The sequence below is a fragment of the Hyperoodon ampullatus genome (genome assembly GCF_949752795.1).
Source record: "Hyperoodon ampullatus genome assembly, chromosome: 7".
Taxonomy (NCBI): Eukaryota; Metazoa; Chordata; class Mammalia; order Artiodactyla; family Ziphiidae; genus Hyperoodon; species Hyperoodon ampullatus.
Window position 1 is genome coordinate 16,812,714 of NC_136920.1, and position 22,824 is coordinate 16,835,537.

A 22,824-nucleotide genomic window follows, 5' to 3' on the forward strand; every position below is an offset into this window, starting at 1 on the left:
CATGTGGGATCGTCCCGGACCGGGGCACGAACCCGTGTCCCCTGCATCAGCAGGCGGACTGTCAACCACTGCGCCACCAGGGAAGCCCTGTGTCATGTTTGATTCTGGCAACTGCTGATCAGTACTGTCTCCTGTACACCCCTCTCCTTCCCTGCTCTTCAACTCTGCTAATGCCAGATAGAATACTGTTTATTGTCCAGAGAGAGAGGGCTCTTTGGCCCTTGTTCAGAAGTAAATTGTCAGCTCCACAACGTGGTTCTGGGAAGGCCAGCTCTTTCTTAGCTGTAGAATAAAGTAATTGGATTTGTCCCATGATGCTTCTTTCTATAACTTAATTTTCAACCTTTTTGAGGCTTAGGACCCTTCCCCCCCCCTTAGGACCGTTCTTAACTTCAGTATGTGTTCTAACTTCTCTCATGATAATTAGTTGTACTTTTAGTGCCCATCCGTAAGTAAAATATACTGTTACGAAAAGCTGTCATGAATTCACTTGTACTTTTAACCGAGTTGGTACTTTGATCACAACTTGAATCTACATATACTTGAAAAATAATAATTACTTAATTTGGGAGCTGTCTTATTTGTTTGATATTCGGCTACTCCTTATAATAATTTGTGGGCTCCCCAGAGCTGCAGTCTGCTGGTCAGGAACTTCTGATCTCGTTGTTCTTTATAATCCCCTTTTCACTTTCCATATGGTCTTATCTCTCTTTCCTTGCCTCTCCCTTCATCTGTAGAGTTTCAAGTCAAAGGAATATGATACATTAAAGAAAACAGTAATACGCTTTCTCTTCTGGGAAAATAAAAACCAAGTACTGACTTTTAATGGATCAGCTTCCAATATCCCTGATATTGATTTGTCTCTAAATGCTCAGCATCCAGTTCCACCAAGATATAAAAACCTTCCTGGGGGGCTTCCCTGGTGGCGCAGTGGTTGAGAGTCCGCCTGCCGATGCAGGGGACACAGGTTCGTGCCCCGATCCCGGAAGATCCCACATGCCGCGGAGCGGCTGGGCCCGCGAGCCATGGCCGCGGAGCCTGTGCGTCCGGAGCCTGTGCTCTGCAACGGGAGAGGCCACAGCAGTGAGAGGCCCGTGTACAGCAAAAAATAAAAAAACAAAAAAACAAAAAAAAAAACAACCTTCCTGGGCTTTCATTTCTGGTTTGTAGGGGTCCCAGTAGTACACTTGAAGGCCAAAGTGTTGTCTTAACTTTGGTTACAGTGCCAGTTTGAAGATTATCTCATTAAGTTGAAGATAATCCAAAGGAAGAATTTCGAAAATACCCCAAATCAAGCTCTCAAGAGGTTCATTTCTTTTGTGGAGTTGGTTAAGCAGCTAATTAACTGCTCTATCCAGCCAGTGCCCTTTGGCTTATTGTTCCTTTGATGCATTGGAAACTAAGCCACGTGAAGTTTCTGTCTTCTCTTGTAGGAAGCAGTGAAGTGTAGTGGAAAGAGCAAGGGCTTCAGAGTCAGATGGATCTTCCTTGAATCTTGTGTCAACCACTTACTAGTTGTGTGACCTTGGGCATTTGCCTCTCTGGTCCTTAGTTTCCTTATCTGTGAAACAGATCTAATGAGACTTACTGGGAAACTTGAAAGATTAAATGGAGTAACATATTAATAACCTTTGTATTAGGACTTAGTAGATATTTAATAAATGGTGTTTATTACCATTACTTTAACAGACCATAAAGAAAATAGTAGACTTTTTTCTTTTTAATCAAATGACCGAGCTTAGGATTGCATTGTCTAATAATCTTCATCATTGTTAATTTTTCAGTCTCTAAAAGAAAGGACTGCCTAGTCTTTTTCTTGTGTTGTTTTTCTTTCACATATCCATGATTTTTCCACACCAAGGACCTAAACAGTTTTAAAGATAACCATATGTTGAATGAACTTGATGGGAGAATTCTTCTTCCTTCAAGATCCCCCGAAGCGATATTTTCTCTATCTTTCAGTCTAGAAAAAGACATTTATATACACATCCATTCTAAATTCTTTTAGAAGATCTAAACTTGGCTTCAATTTCAGATGCTGCAGAGTTCAGAGACCACATTATTTCAAGAAAAATCTTCCTTCTTACTGAACTGTTAGTAAATGCTCATAAATATTTTAATTGAGGTACTCCAGAAACGTAGTATATTAATGTGCCACCCAAATTAGTAAGCAACCAGATGACTCATTTCTCTGGGACCTTCACCTAAGTGTAGGAATTTAGTTTGCGGGATGTCTGTCTTTTGGGCTGGTGTCTGTTTCTGCTTTAGTGACTCTCTTAGGTGTAGTCTTTTTGTTTTCTCCAGGGACAATGGTGACAGATCCAGGCACCGAGCTCCACGAAATGCCCGGATGTCTGCACCTTCACTTGGACGCTTTGTCCCAAGGTAAGAACTGGATAGTCAACTTTTATGAGAGACTTTTCTGAGGGAGGCTTTATGAGAGCCTGGGATTTTTAAACCTACTTTCTGGTGTGGATTGTCCATATCTGGAATTATTTCCTAGTGAGCCTACAGTCCAGCCCTGCCACCTAAAGACTTGACAGGAAATGATTAACCACAATGAAAAGACATAGAAAAATGGCATTGGGAGCATCCTGTTCAGGAATAGAAGCCCCAGCGAACTTTAGAAGAAAGATTGGAAGAAGATACAAATGTGTGAAAGGAATTTTACTCTGCTCTAGGTTTCTGTGGATTCCTAGGCTTAGTGGATCCCTTATCTTTGATTGTTGAGGGTTGGTAGATAGTATATCTCCTTTGTTTTAAGGCAGTCTATAGTAGGCTTTTAACGCGTGATTCCTTCATATAGGCGTTTTTTTAAAATTAATTTTTATTGGAGTGTAGTTGCTTTACAATGTTGTATTAGTTTCTGCTGTACAGCAAAATGAATCAGCTATGCATATACATATATCCCCTCTTTTTTGGATTTCCTTCCCATCTTATAGGCGTTTCTTGCTGCCTGAGTACTTGCCTTATGCTGGGATTTTTCATGAACGTGGACAGCCTGGCTTGGCTACTCACTCTTCTGTTAACAGGGTCCTGGCAGGTAAGGAGTTGTTTCTTTGGATTTTGAAAATTTAAAGGGGGAGGGAGCCGTGTAAAGCTTTCCCCTCCTTTACCTATGTTGATGTGATGGCATCTTGGCATCTGGCTGAAAACTCTTTTTTAAGGTCTTGTACTTGGTTCCTTACTTCAGGGCAGGAAACTACAGATTGAGAAAAGCTGCCTCTTTTGCCCATTCCCACTTCCTTCAGACATCTCTTTTTTAATTAATTAATTAATTAATTAGTTAATCAATCTATTTTTGGCTACGTTGGGTCTTTGTTGCTGCACACAGGCTTTTCTCCAGTTGCAGCGAGTGGGGGCTACTCTTTGTTGCAGTGTGTGGGCTTCTCATTGCAGTGGCTTCTCTTTGTTGCGGAGCACGGGCTCTAGGCATGTGGGCTTCAGTAGTTGTGGCACGTGGGCTCAGTAGTTGTGGTGTGTGGGCTTAGTTGCTGCACGGCATGTGGGATCTTCCCGGGCCAGGGGTCGAACCCGTGTCCCCTGCATTGGCAGGCGGATTCTTATCCACTTCACCACCAGGGAGGTCCCCAGACATCTTTTTTAAAATTTATTTAAACCATTTGTTTCTTAGTCCAGCAAATAGACTTTTTAAATTGAATGATGAAGGTGCCTTGCTCATATTTTATTGTTGAGGTACCCATGAGCCAGATCCTGTGATTTAATTAGGACTGAAAGCACACCTCTCCAACCCTTTGCTGCTGCCAGCACATGGAGTTTCCAGGCCCTGTGGAACCTTCAGAGGAAGGAGGAGGAGAGGGACCCATGAAGCTGGCTTAGAAATTTCCACAGAATAGAAAATGGACTGGACAAGCCCAGCTGAGGCAGTTTTATGGTGGCTGAATAACTTAGTGACCAATGTTTTGGGGCTAATATGCGTGATGTGACTGGGCCGAGACCCAGTGTATGCTGCTGCTTCTGGGCAGTCTCTAGAGAAGGAAACAAAGCAGAACCTATTTTTTTTCTGACAAAGGTTTTTCTCTTTTCCCCCCTCCCCCCCACCTCCACTGCCGTCTTGTAAATTTATGTATGTGAAGGCATTAAAAACTATAAAAATCAAGCCACATTTTGGTGTATTTTTTTAAAATAAATTATTTAATTTTTTTGGCTGCGCTGGGTCTTCATTGCTGTGCGCAGGCTTTCTCTAGTTACAGCGAGCAGGGGCTACTCTTCATTGCGGTGCGTGGGCTTCAGTAGTTGTGGCATGTGGGCTCAGTAGTTGTGGCTTATGGGCCCTAGAGCACAGGCTCAGTAGTTGTGGCGCACGGGCTTAGTTGCTCCACAGCATGTGGGATCGTCAGGGATTGAACCTGTGTCCCCTGCATTGGCAGGCGGATTCTTAACCACTGTGCCACCAGGGAAGTCTCTTGGTGTATCTTTAATAAGCATCTTTATTTAAAAAATTCAAATGACATTACGTTTTGGAAAATCTGGGCCACGTGTTGGTTAAAGGTAGAAAGGGATCGGTGTGAGGCAGTAGCATTGTCGGGCTGGGGGAATATGATTTCTGACCAAGCTGTGTGGCAGCTGGTAGGCCATGGGACCTGGCTTCCTTTAGGTAGCAGTATCCTTGACCCAGTGTCAAGGCCTAGAAACCCCAGAAACCTCAATGGTTTCTCTCTACTGGACACCAGGGCTTCATAGGCCCAGACTTGGTGGGGGAGTAGACTGCACCGTGGTGTCCTGACAACCTTGACTGAGGAGGGCCCTAGTCGGTAAACAGACCCTATGGCTCTGTGCCTCTCCTTGCTTGGCGCTTCTGTGTGGCTTGGCTAATGGCACGTGGAAGCTCCTCACTGGCAGATAATCACTTGCTGCCAGACAGCACTACAGAGTTCTTCTCCACCCTTCTTTGTTCCAGACATCTGCCTCTACCACCCAACACAGCAGCTCCCTGCTCCTCTACTGCTGGGAAGTCTCTATTTCCTTTGCATTTAGTTTTTTTGGAACAGCTGTATGTTGTTTTTCTCTCCTTTGATCTAATAACTCTTTACCTCCATTTCTTCTTCCCTACTTTATGCCCAGAGGTCTGACCCCAAATAACCCAGTTTCACTTATGGATACCTTTGAATATGGGGGTTATGTTCCAGCAGGCAGTTTACAAACATGAAATCTACTGAGAAAAGTTCTCTAACAAAAGATGTAGAGTGCCTTGAGAGGAAGGAAATCTAAGCTCATTCTTGAATTAGATAAGCGGATGGTTTCCATTCACATTTAAACTCATTTCTCCCATTTTCTCAAGATGCGTGTTGCAGAGTATCCACTGGTCTTTTCTTCTTTTTTCATTTTTTTTTTATTGAAGTATACTTGATTTACAATGTTGTATTAATTTCTGCTGTACAGCAAAGTGACTCAGTTATACACATATATACTTTCTTTTTTATATTATTTTTCATTATGGTTAATCCCAGGATACTGAATATAGTTCCCTGTGCTATATAGTAGGACCTTGTTGTTTATCCATTCTGTATGTAATAGTTTGCATCTACCCCATTGGTCTTTTCTTAAATGCCCTCATCACTTGTAGACATTTGGATGTCCCTCCAGATTCTGTTGACAGTTGTGTGTTACTTTTTTTCTTCTCTTAAGAAAATGCCAATGATAATAATAACAGCAACAAAAAAAAGCTTAACATTCATTGAGCATTTGCTGTATGCTAGGGAGTGTTTTAAGTGCTCTTCCTAGTCATATTTCATTTCATTCTCACAGTAATCATATGAGATGAGTGCTATTATCTAACAGTGGTGGGAACTGAAGCCCAGAAGGCTAACTTGCCCAGAGTGATGCAGCTAGAAGTAGAGGAGCCAGAAGTGAACCAGGCAGCGGGACTTCTGTTTCCTAGTCTGCCTGCCTCCCCACGGCTATTTTTAAGGACAGAGCATCAAAATAGCATTCTTCTTCTAGGTCCTTAATCTAGAAGAGGGAAGGAGGTCTCAGGGAACTTGGCTGATCTTCAGGGGTTTTCTTATTTGTTCTAATTCCTCTATTTTAAGTGGTTTCTAGACATAGCTTTTTATGACCCAGTAGTGCTTGCTAAGGAAAATCTTATTATATAACAGGCCTTTCCCCGAGCCTTCATGCCCTCCTGGACACAGATGTTTTGCTTTTTATTAAACTTATTTGTGATCATGTAATAGATAGAGCTGCTGTAATAATGGCTTTTGAAGTGAAGACAAATTAGTGTTTTAGCAGTAAGCACTCCCAGTTTTCCTGGAAAGGCACTTTCTCTTGTATGATTGGAATGAGGTTGTGATGGTCTCAGAACAATTAGATTCAGTAGACATTTGTTCCGCAGCTGTGTGCCAGGCACTGTTGTAGGCTACCAGAGTGAATAAGACAGGAAAGATCCCTGCTCTTCTGTAGCTCAAAGTTTAGGTGGTTGGTTCTACCTCAGTCTTGCTGTTCGGTTCTTAGCTCCAAACATAAGGCGGAACCCTTTGTATGGTGAGTGGCTTTTTGTAGGGGTGAAGCATGGAAATTTGGCAGACCTGGAGGGACAAAGTATATACACACCTGCAGTTTTAGGAGGCATTATCAGTGGCAAATGAGTTTTCAATGGACCCTAGCCAAAGCCATTCAGAATCATCAACAAAAATGGATTTGCAGAAAATTAAGATCCATTCTGCCCACTTCCTCCCACAAGAGCCTGAAAGTAGTAATATAAAACAGAAGCTGCTACAGAAAAGTGTTTTGATAGTCTGTTAATCTTCATCTCTTCCGCCTTATCTTGTTGTCTTCTCCACAATTCTTTAGGTTCCTGGTGGCCTCCAGTCACCCATCAACCCACACCAGGCCCCTTCTTCAGCAGCACAAATTCTGAACCTGTACTTAAAGAGGTATAACTACATTTAAAGCTACTGCAACTTTACCGGTATATTTTTGGGGAAACACGCAAAAGTCTGGGGCGCTCCCCCTGCTGACTTTTTAGCAGACAGCTCTAGCTCTGGGTAGTAATAGCAATCTATAACAGAGAAGGAAATGAAGTTAATGACTGCCTACTATGGGCCATGTACAGTCCAAAGTGCTTTCCCATACATTATGACAACCCTATGAAGTAGATGGTGTGTTTCCATTCTGTAGGGAAGAAAGCTGAGGTTCAGAGAAGTTACATTACTTGCCCAATATAATGCAGTGAGAGGCGGACCTGGAACTTTAAACCAGGTCTGCCTGACTCATAATAACTCTGTTCTGCCTTCTGTGCCATGTTTTGCCTGAGTTCAAGTAGGGAGTGTCTGCCGAAAGGTTCTTAAGCCTATAATATTTTTCTGCATGCTTGAGACCTCATATAAGTGAAATGAGAAGCCCTGGCATTTGACGTCTTCCTGGTAATTACTGGAAGAAAAACGCTGAGGGATAGGGACCTGGGTAATGTAGGGTATTAGTTATCTGTTCTGTCTAATCTTTTTGACTTTCATCCTAATGAGCATCTGCTCCCAGCAGATGTGATCCTGATGGATTTAATTTAGTATTTTGATTAAAATCAATGGGAAGTGTCAGGATTTTTTTGCTTCTAGCTACAGGTCATTGGGGCCTGGTTGAGTGTCATGGGCTTTGTGCCCAGTCATCCTAATTTCTCTTAGGATTTCTTCTTTGAGCCATTAGTTTAGGAGTGTGTTCTTCAATTTTTACAAATTTCCTTCTGTTGTTGCTTTCTTATTTAATTTTACTGTGGTCTAAGAACATACTTTGTATGATTTCAGTTACTACAAATTTATTGAAACTTGCTTTATGGCTTAGCATATGGTCTGTTCTGGAGAATGTTACCTGTGTGCATGGCAAGATTGTATATTCTTTTGTCACCGTGTGGAGCGTTCTGTAGATGCCAGGGAGATCTACTTGGTTGATAGTGTTATTCAAGTTTTGTATACCCTTGCTGATTTTCTGTCAGGTTGTTCTACCCATCATTAAGAATGGAGTATTGAAATTTCTAATATTATTCCTGAATTGTGTATTTCTCCCTTCAGTTTTGTCAGTTTTTGCCTCATATATTTTGGGACTTTGTTGTTAGGTACATATATGTTTGTGATTGTTTTGCCTCCCTGATGAATCAAGTTTTTTGTTATAAAATGTTCCTCTATCTCATGTAATATTGTCTTTTTTTTTTCAGGTATAGATGATGGTACAATATTATATAAGTTTCAGGTGTACAACATAGTGCTTCACAATTTTTAAAGATTATATTCTCTAGTAATATTGTCTTTAAGTCTAGTTTTTCTTATATCAGTATAGCTACTCCAGCTCTTTTATGAATGTAGATTGTGTAATATATCTTTTCCCATCCTTTTACTTTCAGCCTATTTATATATCAGAATATAAGTGTGTCTCCTATAGAAAGCATATAGTTGTTTTTTATCTAGTCTGAAAATCTCTGCCGTTTGATTAGATTGTATAGTCCATTCACATTTAACGTTATTAATATAGTTAGATTTTTGCCTGCCATTTTGCTGTTTGTTTTATGTATTTCTAATGTCTTTTTTAATACTGTTTCTCCTTTACTAACTTCTTTTTTTTAATTAATTAATTAATTTGTTTGTTTTTATTTTTGGCTGTGTTGGGTCTTCGTTGCTGTGCGCAAGCATTCTCTAGTTGTGGCGAGCGAGGGCTACTCTTTGTTGTGGTGCACGGGCTTCTCATTGCAGTGGCTTCTCTTGTTGAGGAGCACGGGCTCTAGGCGCACAGGCTTCAGTAGTTGTGGCACGTGGGCTCAGTAGTTGTGGTTTGCAGGCTCTTGAGCACAGGCTCAGTAGTTGTGGCACACGGGCTTAGTTGCTCCGTGGCATGTGGGATCTTCCCAGGCCAGGGCTCGAACCTGTGTCCCTAGCATTGGCAGGCAGATTCTTAACCACTGTGCCATCAGGGAAGCCCCTACTGACTTCTTTTGTATTAAATGGATAGCTTCTAATGTGCTATTTTAATTCCTTTCTTGATTTTAAACTGTACTTTATCAGGATCTACTTCAGACTTATAGAAACTTGATTCTGGTAAGATACAGAAACTTTGTTCCATTATGGCTACATTGTCATACCCCTCCTTTGTGCTATTATTGCTATATATATTATGTCTGTATATATTACAAACCCAGCGATACAGTGTTATAATTTATTGCTTTATGTAATCTCTTATCCCAGGCATCCTTCTGTTTGTTGCCTGTTGTGAGTAAAATAGAGCTACCCCTTTTGCAAGAATTTACTTTTCTTTTTCTTGTTAACTTTATTTTTGGTTGTCTTTTGCCCCTTTCCTCTTTTGTAAAAACACTGATCCTCTTTCTTAGATATTCCCCACTTTTCTGGTATCTTAGGGAATTACTATCAGGAGGCCTGTCTAATCTAGTTTGGCCAACTAGGTGGACATCTGGGTCCTCGGCTTGCTGACATTAAAGAATTAGTCTAATTTCTCAATTTAATATCATAGTTGTTTAATACAACAGATGGTTTAATTACTGTATATCAGATCTTCATTTGAATTGGCAAATCTAGGAAAGATAAAAAAGTAGTGAATACAGTTGAAGGCCATCATGGTATACTTACATGAGTATGAACAGAAATGAATGATAATTCTGGTGTTGGACCTTTTATCTCCTTGGCTGGACCCTTCTCCATGTTCTTTACCTCTCCGGTACCCAGTTGCCAGGCTAATAAAGTAAGTGGCACATTCCAACTCAACATCAATTAAGGTATGAGATTACATCATTAATTGTTTAATAATAGCTGTTTATAAACCCCAGATAAATGGACAATTAGTGGTGGTGGTACTAGCTAGGACCTCTTTAATAATTAACCCAATTACCTTTCATTCTGCTCCAGTGATGAAAGTAAAGGCGATAAGGGGCTGGCTTGGTTGCCTGGGAAGCAGCTCCTTCCAGAGAACCCAGCTTTCACAGATGCCTTACACAGCATCCAGGGCCTTTTACTGATTTGGTTTCAACCAATCACTGGAGCATCCATGCTCTCTCTACCCCAGCCCTTTGCTGCATCTCCTTATTCCACTAGTGAGAAGTATGCTTGTCGAGAACCTAGGTCCTGGTTTCTAAGCTGAATTATCTGTGCTTCTTCAGTCTTTTCTAGAGGAAAATACTGGGCCTTGTCAATGAACTTTTCTGTTCCTTTTATAATGTGTGACTAAGTTTTTCTGTGCCTCCATCTCTCTCTACCGTAGGAAGTTTCCTCTTGATCTCTCCCCACTGATGCTTTACACCTGTGCTCTTTCTGTACTGTCACTTTGAAATGTACATAGAACTTTCTAAATGCTTAGCATTTTCCAGAGCTCTTTGGGTCTTTTTTTTTTTTTTTTTAATTTTTGGCTGTGTTGGGTCTTTGTTGTGGTGCGGTGGCTTCTCTTGTTGCGGAGCATGGGCTCTAGGTGTGTGCACTTCAGTAGTCGTGGCACGTGGGCTCAGTAGTTGTGGCTCACGGGCTCTAGAGAGCAGGCTCAGTAGTTGTGGCACACGGGCTTAGTTGCTCTGTGGCATGTGGGGTCTTCCCAGGCCAGGGCTCAAACCCGTGTCCCCTGCATTGGCAGGCGGATTCTTAACCACTGCACCACCAGGGAAGTCCTCTTTAGGTCTGTTAAAAGAATTGAATGGTTCTGCCCTTAATGGAGTTTACTGTCTAGCCAGGTTGTAGCCTGAGTTTCTATGTGTTTTTTGTTTTTGTTTTGGCCCTGCCACTAAAAATTTAATAATTCCCCTGAGAATTTAACTGCCAATCCTAATAGATTAGTGTGTGTGTGTGTGTGTGTAACACAAACCTGGGCTTGGACCAAGAACTTATGGGTTTTGGTGCAGTTTGAAGTGACTCTGAATGTACCCCCGTTTGTCTTTTGCATGGGTCTGTGAGCCTGAGTGGAGCTTGGGAAGGACAGCTGCCACTTGCAGTGTGGAGTTGGTTTGAGAGGCAGTAGAACAAAATGTTCAAGAGTTTGGGCTCCAGAGCTAGACTATCTAAGTTCAGATACTCATGCTGCTACTTCCTAGCAGTGTAATCTTGGTTAATTTATTTTACCTTTTCTTGGGACTCAGTTTCTTCATCTGTAAAATGGGCGTAAGAATAGTATTTAGCTCATAGAATTGTTTTGAGGATTAAATGAGCTAATATATATGAAACACTTAGAATAGGTTTTTGTTTTGTTTTGTTTTGTTTTTGCACAAAGTAAGTGTTCAATAGATTTTAGCTATTATGATTATGATTTTTATTGTAAATCTTGGGGACCAGCATGAGTTAGACCTGTGCTAGTCTCCTCAATGATTATAACCTTGCTGATCTCTCACTGTTCTGTTTTCCTCAACAATGGTTCACTTCCTGGGTACCAAGCAGGGCTTGTTCTTTGCTATTGTCAGTGAGTTGAAAAAACTGGGAGCTTGTGCTCTAAGGCACCAACAGATGGTAACCTGAAGGTCCCTGTGTTGATAGTTTGACATGCTAATGTGTCCATTGTTGCCTGTAGTCATGTCAACCAAGGGGGTTAGATTAGAGGAGTCACAGAGTTTGCATTTGAGAAACCCTTTTCTGTCTCCCATCAGAACCTGCGCTCATGAAATAAGCATCTACTCTCCAGACTAAGTGCTTGCTCCTATGTAACCTTGGCAACATGGGACTCTCAAAGTGGACCAATAACATCAGCATCATTTGAGAACTTGTTACAAATGCAAATTCTTTTTTTTTTTTTTTTTGCGGTACGCGGGCCTCTCACTGTTGTGGCCTCTCCTGTTGCGGAGCACAGGCTCCGGACGCCGCAGGCTCAGCGTCCATGGCTCACGGGCCTAGTCACTCTGCGGCATGTGGGATCTTCCCGGACCAGGGCACGAACCCGTGTCCCCTGCATCGGCAGGCGGACTCTCAACCACTGCGCCACCAGGGAAGCCCAAATGCAAATTCTTGATCCCTACCTCAGACCCACTGAAGCAGAAATTCTGGTTGTGGGCCTAGGAATGTGTTTTTAAAGAGTCTTCTAGGTGATCCTGGTGCACTTGAAAAATTGAGAACCACTGCTCTAGATTAACTCATTAAAGCTAGGAACAGAGGCAGAGGGAAGAAATGGGAAGAGACGACTTGCCACACATTAAGGAGTGTGCCTGCAGGAATCTAAGATTTGTTGGTCCTAGTGAGCTCCTGGTGTATAACTCTTCTTGATCTGGAGCTAAGAGTAATGGGGGGAAAAATGAATGAATTTGTTATTACCTACAGAGTGCTCAGCTGGTATATAAGCCATTTTTACTTGATAAGCTTTTATTGAGCTTTTGTTGTTTATATGGTACAGTGTTAGGTTTATGATAGTACCCAGATGAAAAAGACATGATCTCTGCTCTCCATAAGCTTACCGTCTACTGCGTAAGCCCATCGTGCTCAGAAATAGCTATAGGACAGTGTGTATTGTGCTAAATGCTAAGGTAGACGTATACACAGAAAACTGGCTATGAGAGCACAGAACCTGCCAGCATTTCTGCAGCAGAAAATATGAGTCTAATATTAAGCTTTTATGCTGGGACAACAGGTTCTTGTCAGCTCTGCTAGGAGTTTTATTCCTAGGAGAAATTGACCTATAACTTTTCTTGTAACTTCTTAACCAATTTCCTATCTCTTCCCCTTCTTGCTCCTGAAAAAGAAAGGTTAGCATCAACATACCTGGATTGAGATCCCACTGTTTACTTGTACTGTAAGTTCTCTGTACTCTGGGGCTTCCCTAGACCTAGAGTGATCTCAAAGTTTATTGAGTCCTGTGGGCTGTGTACTTCTTAGAAATACTACTCATTTTGAAGGTGCCAGCTGAAGATGCCCTCTAGGGCTGTAAGTACCCACTGTAATGCCAGGACCCTTTTACTTTTCTTAGGTTATGATTGGTATACGCTTTGACATGTTTTACAACCCCTCAAAACAACAGTATAGAAATCTACAGAGGAGATGTGAGGAAAGAAAAAGCAAAATATGAGGTCAAAGCCCATTTTTTCCAGTGGAGGCAATAGCCAGTCTCCACTTTACTTAAGATTAGAGGTCTTATACATACTCTGGAAAGACTTGAAACAGTCTTCTTTGCTGTCCCGTCTACTCCATCATTTTTTACCTAAGTGCTTGATATGAATGTTAACCCTCCACCTCCTTCTTTTTTAAAACTCTGATCTCATATTAGCTTTTCTTCCTCTTTCTCAGACCATGTCCTTGGGCAGTCTCATTTATTCCAAACTGGCTGGAAATGCCATGGGAGCTGGCAGACAGCACCTCTCATCCTCTCTACCAAAGTAGATCCAACCCGTGGGTGTTAATTTCTTTTCTTTAACACCTGCTGATCCACAAGGCCAGCTCTTCCCCAGGGTCCTTGTGGCACTCAGCTAGAAGCCAAGAGTAAGCACAGATATCTTGGTATAAGCCATGAGGTGGAAAGAGGCACCTGCAGGTGGGTGACCAGGGACCTTTAGAAGTGTTGAAACTCTTTGGGGGGGGGTGTTTCTTTTGGCCAGGTGTTTAGTGTCACCCCAGAGCCGGAAAGTTATCCTGTAACTACATACGTCAGCCTGTAAAAACACTCTCTCGTATTACAGGGCTACCATGATGAATCCCATAAGCCCAGCCCGCTGCAGCTGTGTGCCATGCAGAAGGGGCCCAGCTTCATTCCTACTGCCTTGAGCTGTGGGGTTGTATACTTTGGGACTGCTTGGCGAGCAAACTCATGATTTTTACTCTTATGGCTCATGCCTGGTGAAGCACAAGCCAATAAATATTCTTCCTAGACAGAGAATTTAACTGGTCCAGGCTACAAAGGAGCAGAGGGAAAACTGGACAGGAGGTAAAAGGTGGAAGTTCCCAGTGGGAACAAGAGTCTTCAGGGGGGTCGGATATACTGTAGGCATGTGAGGAAAATATATCATTCACTTTCATGAATAAATCTGTCTAAAAAGGTGAATTTTCTCCAGAATCTGCCATATTGCCAGTGGCTGCTTTTGGTAGTATTTGCTCGTTTTTCCAACAACAAGATTTCACAACAGAGGCTCTTTATTGTAATATCCTTGGACTAGTAACACAAATGAAAAGAATGACGTGGAAATATCTAGTCACTCCTGCTTATCGGAGAGTTTACCTAGGCAAATAGCTCGGAGACTGTGACAGTTCTATATCAGCATTTAAATTTTTCCAAAACACTGCCCCTTGTGCTGAATTGGCAAAAGGGTTGTGGACAGAAAGAATGCAGTAACTCAAGCTTAGATTTGACCATGAGCTGATGTTAGATCACATTTGCAAAATGTGGAGACTGTGGTGGAATACAGTGCTTCAAATGTGCTAAAAACAAAACAAAACAAAACAAAGACCCAGGAGCACTTACTGTATGCCAAGTAGTGCTCTAAGCACTTCTCACATATTACTTCACTTAATCTTCATAATATTCCAGTGATAGCCTCTTATTACTCATTTTTATAAATGAGGAAACCGAGGCATAAACAGATGAAGTAATTTGCCCAAGACCACAGCTAGTGCTTGACAGAGTAGGAATCAGAACTCAAGCAGTCTAGCTTTAGATTGGGACTTTTCAAATAGAACCGTCATGGGGTATGGGTGATTCCATGTTGGTAGAAAAAGAGGCTGAAATGTAAACCCTGGCTTTACTTTAAGAAAACAAAAATAATTTGTTCAGCTACAAAACTGCTCTTGGGGAGGGGGCTACAAATTCTCATATACTCTTGTTGCAGCTCCTTTCCACTAGAAAGAGCCCTGTAGAAGAACTAAATTCCCAAACAATGATTCCTGAAGAGGTAATTACACTGTTGCCATCCCATGGGGAAGAAGGCTGGGTCGGTGATTACATTCCAAAACAAAGCTGTTTGGGTATAATTGCACTGTGCTGTTCTTATCAGTCTGGGGAAGGCAGGCCTCTGGTCTCTATCCACATTGATTTTTGAGATAGAATCCAAATAGCATTCAATTAATAGGCAAGGCCTAGGCATAGGGAAGTCAGCCAAAATAGCCAAGATGACAGACATTAACTTGCTGTTGGCATTTTCCTTCCACTGAAGTTTTCCAGACGTTTAAGTATCAGCAAATTTGAGGGAGAGACCATTTGAGGAAATATATTTGGCTAATGAAGGGTTAGAGACCCCCGCTCAGATGCTGTGCCCCAAAGCCCTCATTGGTGTTTATACATGAAGAGGAAATGGTTAGGTGGCAATGAAATTTCCCTCTCATCAGGAGTTTTTGCTCTATCAAAAGTTGGCCCTTCCTTCAAATCTTTCCCTAAAACTTCTGGGGTGTGTGTGTGTGTGTGTGTGTGTACATATATATTTATATTTATACGTATTTTGTGTGTATAGCTTCTAGTTGTCCATCAAAAAGCCCCTCTCTGGTTCTGTTGAGATTATAAGGCTGACTTTTGTTAAATTTCAACAATAATCTCTAGACCTGGACTGGAAGAAGAAATAAAACTAATTAATTATTTTGTTTTATGATTCAGAGGACAGAAAACCGCCAGTGACCTCTTAGGCATGCTTGTTGAACTGGAGCAGAGAAAGGGGAAACATCTGTGTTATCAGGTTGAGGGTTGCACAGACCCTTCGGAAGTGGTGTAGCCTTGGCCATTTTATCAGTTAGCTTCTGCTGCCTCACAAACCACCCCTAACTTTACTGGCTTTAAAAAAGTGTTTACTATTCCTTAAAATTCCATGGTTCCTGTGTACAGTTCATCTGGTCTGAGCCAACTTGGCTGCTCTGTGTCAGCTGATGACTTGTCTGGGTATTGATGGTCTTGGTGTAATAAGCAGGACAGTGGACTGCTGAAGATCTCCACATACTAATCGCTGGAACCTGTGAATATGTTACTTTATTTGGCAAAAGAAACTTTGCACATGTGATTAAGGTTACAGATTTTGAGATGGGGAGAAGATACGGAATTATCTGGGTGGACCCAGTCTAATCACATGAGCCCTTAAAAGTAGAAGAGAAAGGCAGACAGGTCAGTCCAAGAGATGCAGTGATAGAAGATGGGAATTGTTTGGCCCTCAGCTAACAGTCAGCAAGGGAAAAAGAACCTCAGTCCTAAAAGTGCAAGGAACTGAATTCTGCCAAAAACAAAGGAGCAAGGAAATGGATCCTCCCCTAGAGTCTCCAGAAAATAACATAGTCCTGCCACCACCTTGATGTTAGCCCCATGAGACCCATGTTGGACTTCTGACCTGCAGGAATGAAAGCTAGTAAATTTATGTTAAGCCACTAAGTTTGTGGTAATTCGTAATTATAGCTGCAGAAAACTAATAAAGATGGCTTCACACATATCTGGTAGTTGACAGGCTGGTTGGCCTCAGCTGGATGACTTGTCTCTTTTCTCTTCACCAGTTTCTTCACACAGTGTCTCAGGCTTACAGAGAGAAAGGAGCCATCAGACCCCAATACACAAGCACTTTGCAAGTCTCTGCTGCCACTTTTGTTATTGTCCTGTCAGCTAACGTAAGCCACATGGCTAAGCCCAGAGTCAGAGAGGGTACTCTCTTTAAGGGCATGGATACAGGGGGGCTTAAATCATTAAAGGCCATTACTGTAACATTCCTCCACAGCGAAGTAGATTTTTGAGATCTGAGGTAACCTGGTAACTCATTCTAAACAAACTGCTTTTTAAAGTGTCCTTACATATACATGAAAGGAAAGTTTCAGCATACCAAGGGATACAGATGTACAGATTTTGAATTCCAGAGAAGCATCTTGGTCTAAATAATTATTTGGTTTATTCAGAGAGACATGAATTTAGAAATTACATCCAAATGGGAAGCTAGATCCTGGTTTTTCTAGACATAGCATTTCAGAGAAACTGCCTTTTCTCTTTCTCTGTTTTCTGGGATGTAGCCCTCTATTTCTGTGTGCTGGAGGGTAAAAAGATGTGCAAAAGAGCTCTGTGGGTGGTTGGGCCCCTTGGGGCCACATGTATTTCTGTGTAGGAGTAAGACTGACAGAATTAACTGTGCGAGCACTTACTAAATTGGCTGTAAGTGAACCTGTACCCATGGCATTATTTATAATCCCCAGCTCCTTTAACAGAAGCAAATTGGAAGAAAAGTTCCTAAGGCAAGGGATCTTTGTGTGCCCAGTCACTGTGGCACATTATGCGTTTTTATAGCAGTGGTTGGGAGAAGCTAGAATTCAGTTCTCCTCAAGCATAGGAGTTAGCTTTTGCTTGGCCTTATTGATGAGATTGGTTAAAAGCTATTTTATGGGCTCCAAATGTGAGTGCATGGATTGGGCCTCAGGGCATATAGAGACAAATTTCACATCCACTAGTCATTCTTTTAGGACATCCTTGATGTTCAGAGCCATCTCCATGATTGGTGGGATGCAAGCTCTGCTGTTGGTGAGCTCTGGATTTTGCACTGGGCAGTTGGGTTCAAAATAGGATGGGCTGTGTACAAGAAAGATGTATACTTATCATAGGAGATTTTTTTTTTTTTTTTTTTTTTTGCGGTACACGGGCCTCTCACCGTTGTGGCCTCTCCCACTGCGGAGCACAGGCTCTGGACGTGCAGGCTCAGTGTCCGTGGCTCACGGGCCCAGCCGCTCCGCGGCATGTGGGATCCTCCTGGACCGGCGCACGAACCCGTGTCCCCTGCATCGGCAGGCGGACTCTCAACCACTGCGCCACCAGGGAAGCCCCTATCATAGGAGATTTAAGCTGGCTTTCACAAGAACTTCATCCAGCTCAACAGGGAACCCAGTGGTTTAGTGTGTTTACTGAACATCTCTTTGCTCTGTCTCAAAGCTTAGCCAAGATTCATGAAATGACTGTGAGGCATAAAGGGAGCTGCCACAGCTTGGAGAGAGAGAGAGAGAGAGAGAGAGAGAGAGAGAGTGTGTGTGTGTGTGTGTGTGTGTCCATATTTGCTACTAGAAAGTGAAGAGAAGCTTAACCTGGGATGGGGAACTGTCGATTCCACTCCCCAGAGGAGGTGGAGCAGTGGTATGCCTTGGGAAGGAAAAAGAGTGTGGAGAATGGAAGTGTAGAGACTGTTTAAAGAGGCAGAGACTCTCCCCAAATAAAACTACAGATTGTCTCTTATTCCCTTGATAAGAGGTTAGAGTGTGTAGTGATGGGATTCAGCCAGTATCCTTCCATTCCTCTGCCTTTGCTCTTTGGGTCCCCTTCCCCTCCTATCTTTACCTTTATTTATCATGGGTCACTGAATTTGAACTTGATGTTCTTTTAGGCAAAATGAATACAGCTAACATAAGACCTAATTGAGAGCTTATAAAAGTCACAAAGTGTTTCTTGGTCTGAATATTTTCATTGATTCTGCTGAAGTGAGGTGACTGGGAGAAAGGGATAAAATGTTATATTGCTTACTAGGGTAAACTAATTAAACCTGAACATATCAATACAAAGCTTGAAATAAGTTTTTTCAAATACCCAGTTTCTCCACCCCCATGTTCTAGGTAGAGAGACTACAGGGACAGCTTAAGAACACCTGCTCTAAAGAAGTTTCCAGCTATTCTAATCTTTGTCTTATCAAGGAAGAATTTTAAGGTCCTATGGGATAGAAGCAGCCAGCACCAAGGGTGAGCTTGGGAGTTCTTAGATACCTCTCTGGCACCATGATGCAACCCAAGCTACCCTTAAAAATAACACCATCTAAGTGATGTGGCACATATATACAATGGAATATTATTACTCAGCCATAAAAAGAAACGAAATTGAGTTATTTGTAGTGAGGTGGATGGACCTAGAGTCTTTCATACAGAGTGAAGTAAGTCAGAAAGAGAAAAACAAATACCGTATGCTAACACATATATATGGAATCTAAAAAAAAACAAAAGGTTCTGAAGAATCTAGAGGCAGGACAGGAATAAAGATGCAGATGTAGAGAATGGACTTGAGGACACGGGGAGGGGGAAGGGTAAACTGGGACGAAGTGAGAGAGTGGCATGGACATATATACCCTACCAAATGTAAAATAGATAGCTAGTAGGAAGCAGCCTCATAGCACAGGGAGATCAGCTCCATGCTTTGTGTCCACCTAGAGGGGTGGGATAGGGAGGGTGGGAGGGAGAAGCAAGAGGGAGGGGTTATGGGGATATATGTATATGTATAGCGATTCACTTTTGTTATACAGCAGAAACTAACACACCATTGTAAAGCAATTATACTCCAATAAAGATGTTAAAAAAAGAAAAAAATAATAATACCATCTAAGTGAAAACAGTGAGCTTGCTCTGCTGGCAGCTTCAGGACCTAACCTGTCCCCACCCCACCTATTGAACTGCCAGCCCTAAGACTCATTTATAGAATTTCTTGAGCTGCCACTGGGTGGAAGTACCAGAGGAATTGGACATAGAATTTGGAGGTTATAGTGGTGAAGGAAAAGGCTGACTGGTGGTTTATGTCCTTCAGCGTCATGTTTACTTTTTGTCCCATTCTACCATTATTTCCAGGTACGCTGTGTTTTAGTTTTGGTTAGTGTGGACTTATTGTTAGTCTTCATTCTCAGGCATGAAGTCGAGTTGCTTACCTTTTCCTTTGTGTTATTAGTGTCTCTCCTACGTGGGACTCTACGTGCTACGTGTTAATGCACTACAGAGAGAGACAGTGTTCTTTTCTGGCACCTGAAGAAAAGTTGTTAGAGTTTAGAAGTCTTGAAAAAAATAATCATAGTCTTGGTATCTGGGGATCTCCTTTATTTAAAGATGCCTGCTGCGGGGGCTTCCCTGGTGGCGCAGTGGTTAAGAATCCGCCTGCCAGTGCAGGGGACACGGGTTCAAGCCCTGGTCTGGGAAGATCCCACATGCCACGGAGCAACTAAACCCGTGCGCCACAACTACTGAGCCTGCGCTCTAGAGCCCGCGAGCCACAACTACTGAGCCTGAAAGCCACAACTACTGAAGCCCGCTCACCTAGAGCCCGTGCTCCGCAGCAAGAGAAGTCACTGCAATGAGAAGCCCGTGCACTGCAATGAAGAGTAGCCCCTGCTCGCTGCAATTAGAGAAAGCCCATGCGCAGCAACGAAGACCCAACGCAGCCAAAAAAAAAATTAATTAAAAAAAAAAAGAATGCTGGATAAAACATAGTAAATACCCTTTAAATATATAAACAAACAAACAAATAAATAAATATGCCGGGAATTCCCTGGTGGTTCAGTGGTTAGGACTCCACCCTTTCACTGCCAAGGGCCCGGGTTCAATCCTTGGTCGGGGAACTGGGATCCCACAAGCCTCGTGGCATGGCAAATAAATAAATAAACAAGCAAACAATACAATACAATACAATACAATACAATACAATAAAAAATAAAGATGCCTGCTTTCTTTGCCCTCTTCATTTTGTATGCTAGACTTCCCTCTTCTATGTCTCTCCTGATCTGAGACCTTAAAGTAAGAGTGAAAAGGATATGGCAAGAAATTATGGGATTCTTATAGCAAGAGCTAAGCAATGTTGGTTACAATTTGACTATTTCACATTTTATAATTTTACATGACTCAAAACTTTTGTGTGGGGAGCATAACTGAAACTATCATCCTTGAAATGGCTTCAGGGCCCTGTCTCTAAAGGGAAATATTGGAATTTTGAGTTCTTAGACCTCATTTTGACAAATTGAATTATCCTCAGAACTCCTCTTATATCTTTCTTTTTTGTTTCTTTATTGAGCAGTCTGTGACGGGAGGGGATTTTTTTGTGTGTGCATAAATAGACTCAATCAAAGAATATTGCAGATTAATACAGGCAAGATTAAGGTCCAGTCTACTTCCCAGAGAACCGCATTCCTCCCCATTCCTTTTTCAGCCTAGGACCTGGACATTAAACTTGAATATTTCACTTATGTTCTCCTTTGGCTTTGATGTTCATAAATGTTGAACATTAGGAGTTACCAAGGGCACCCATAACTGCTTTCTTCTGAGAAGCCAAAGGTTTGAATTCTTCTTTTAATCATAACTAATCCTTTTTATTCCAGATTATACCTAGCATTGAATGGCCTTGGAGGCTGCATGCCAGTTACTTGACTAGGATTTAAAGTTAGTTGGTTTTCTATTCCACTTTCAGAAGGACCTAAAATACTTTATTATTTATTTATTTATTTAAAATTTTTGCTGTTGATAAGACTTTTTTTCCATTTAAAAATTTATTCAGTCCATCCCACTCGTTTTCTCCTCTCCTCCCCTCCCCTCCAGGTGCTTAGGTTGATCCTGTGGGAACATAATGTTGTCATCCTCATTCTGTAGATATCTGTGGACGTTCTTAAGCTGAGCCTTAAAATTTCCATTTCTCAGCTCTACTCTGTGTTGCTTCTCTTATGACTTTCTTGACTTCAGCTTTTTAAAAAATTAATTAATTAATTTATTTATTTATTGGCTGTGTTGGGTCTTCGTTGCCGCATGCGGGCTTTCTCTAGTTGCGGCAAGCGGGGGGCTACTCTTCATTGTGGCGCCCAGGCTTCTCACTGCGGTGGCTTCTCTTACTGTGGAGCATGGGCTCTAGGCGTGCGGACTTCAGTAGTTGTGGCACATGGGCTTAGTTGCTCCGCGGCATGTGGGATCTTCCCAGACCAGGGCTCAAACCCATGTCCCCTGCATTGGCAGGCAGATTTATAACCACTGTGCCACCAGGGAAGTCCAACTTCAGCTTTTTCTCCCCATCTTTCTTGCTCTAAAGATCACGTCCAGCATCTCCTTAGAAGAAGACAGATAGGGATTAGCTGTCCTCGGTGAACCAGTATTGTATTTCTCTCCTTGAGCCTAATTTTTATCTGCTAGGCATAGGGGAAAATCTAGAATGAGTACTAGCCCTTTGTATTGGGTTGGCCACAAAATTCTTTCAGTTTTTAAGTAAAAACGAAAGATACATTTTTCATTTTCACCAAGAACTTCGTTGAACAACGTTATTCACTGTTTTGTTCAACTACCTTCTGCCATTTTTTTTAGGCAATTTCATAATTCCATCTTCCCAAAACTTTTTATCTTTTTGAGCAAAGAACTGTTCCAGGTACCTTTTCCAGTCTTCCTGGGAATTGAAACGTTTTCCATTAAGAGAATTTTGTAAAGACCGAAATAAATGGAAATCCAAAGGTGCAATGTCTAGTGAATATGGTGGATGAATCAGAACCTCCCAGCCAAGCAATAACAGTTTGTGCCTGGTCATCAAAGCAACATGCCATCTTGCGTTATCCTGATGGAAGATTATGCACTTTCTGTTGACTAATTCTGGACCCTTTTTGTCAAGTGCTGCTTTCAGTTGGTCTAATTGGGAGCAGTACTTATAGGAATTAATCGTTTGGTTTTCTGGAAGTAGCTCATAAAAGAGGACTCCCTTCCAATCCCACCATATACACAACATCACCTTCTCTGGATGAAGACTGACTGGCCTTTGGTGTGGTTGGTGGTGGTTTATTTCACTTGCCCCATGATCTCTTCCGTTCCACATTATTGTACGGTATCCACTTTTCATTGCCTGTCACAATTTGTTTTAAAAATGGAACGTTTTCGTTACGTTTCAGTAGAGAATCACACACGGAAATACAGTCAAGAAGGTTTTTTCGCTTATGTGGAACACAAACATCAAAGCGATTCACATAACCAGGCTGGTGCAAATGATTTTCAACACTTGATTTGGATATTTTGAGTATGTCGGCTATCTCCCGCGTGGTATAACATTGATTGTTCTCAGTTTAATGTCTCGATTTGATCTTTATCAACTTCAACTGGTCTACCTGACTGTGGAGCATCGTCCAACAAGAAATCTCCAGCACAGAAGTTCACAGATCACTTTTGACATGTTCAGTCAGTCACAGCACCTTCTCCATACACTGCACAAATCTTT

General features: G+C 42.0%; 1 protein-coding gene across 5 annotated transcripts in view; it reads left to right on the top strand.

Moving 5' to 3' along the window:
• The window catches only part of AMBRA1 (autophagy and beclin 1 regulator 1), a gene marked incomplete at its 5' end in the record, with an annotated part of 147,650 nt that overhangs the window by 46,675 nt on the left and 78,151 nt on the right, over positions 1–22,824 (top strand). For all 5 annotated transcript variants that reach the window (XM_079707870.1, XM_079707871.1, XM_079707872.1 and 2 more), the window contains 2 exons: positions 2,305–2,385; positions 2,943–3,043. In XM_079707870.1, the coding sequence (XP_079563996.1) occupies positions 2,305–2,385; positions 2,943–3,043 (182 nt within the window). The remainder of the gene's footprint in view (positions 1–2,304; positions 2,386–2,942; positions 3,044–22,824) is intronic.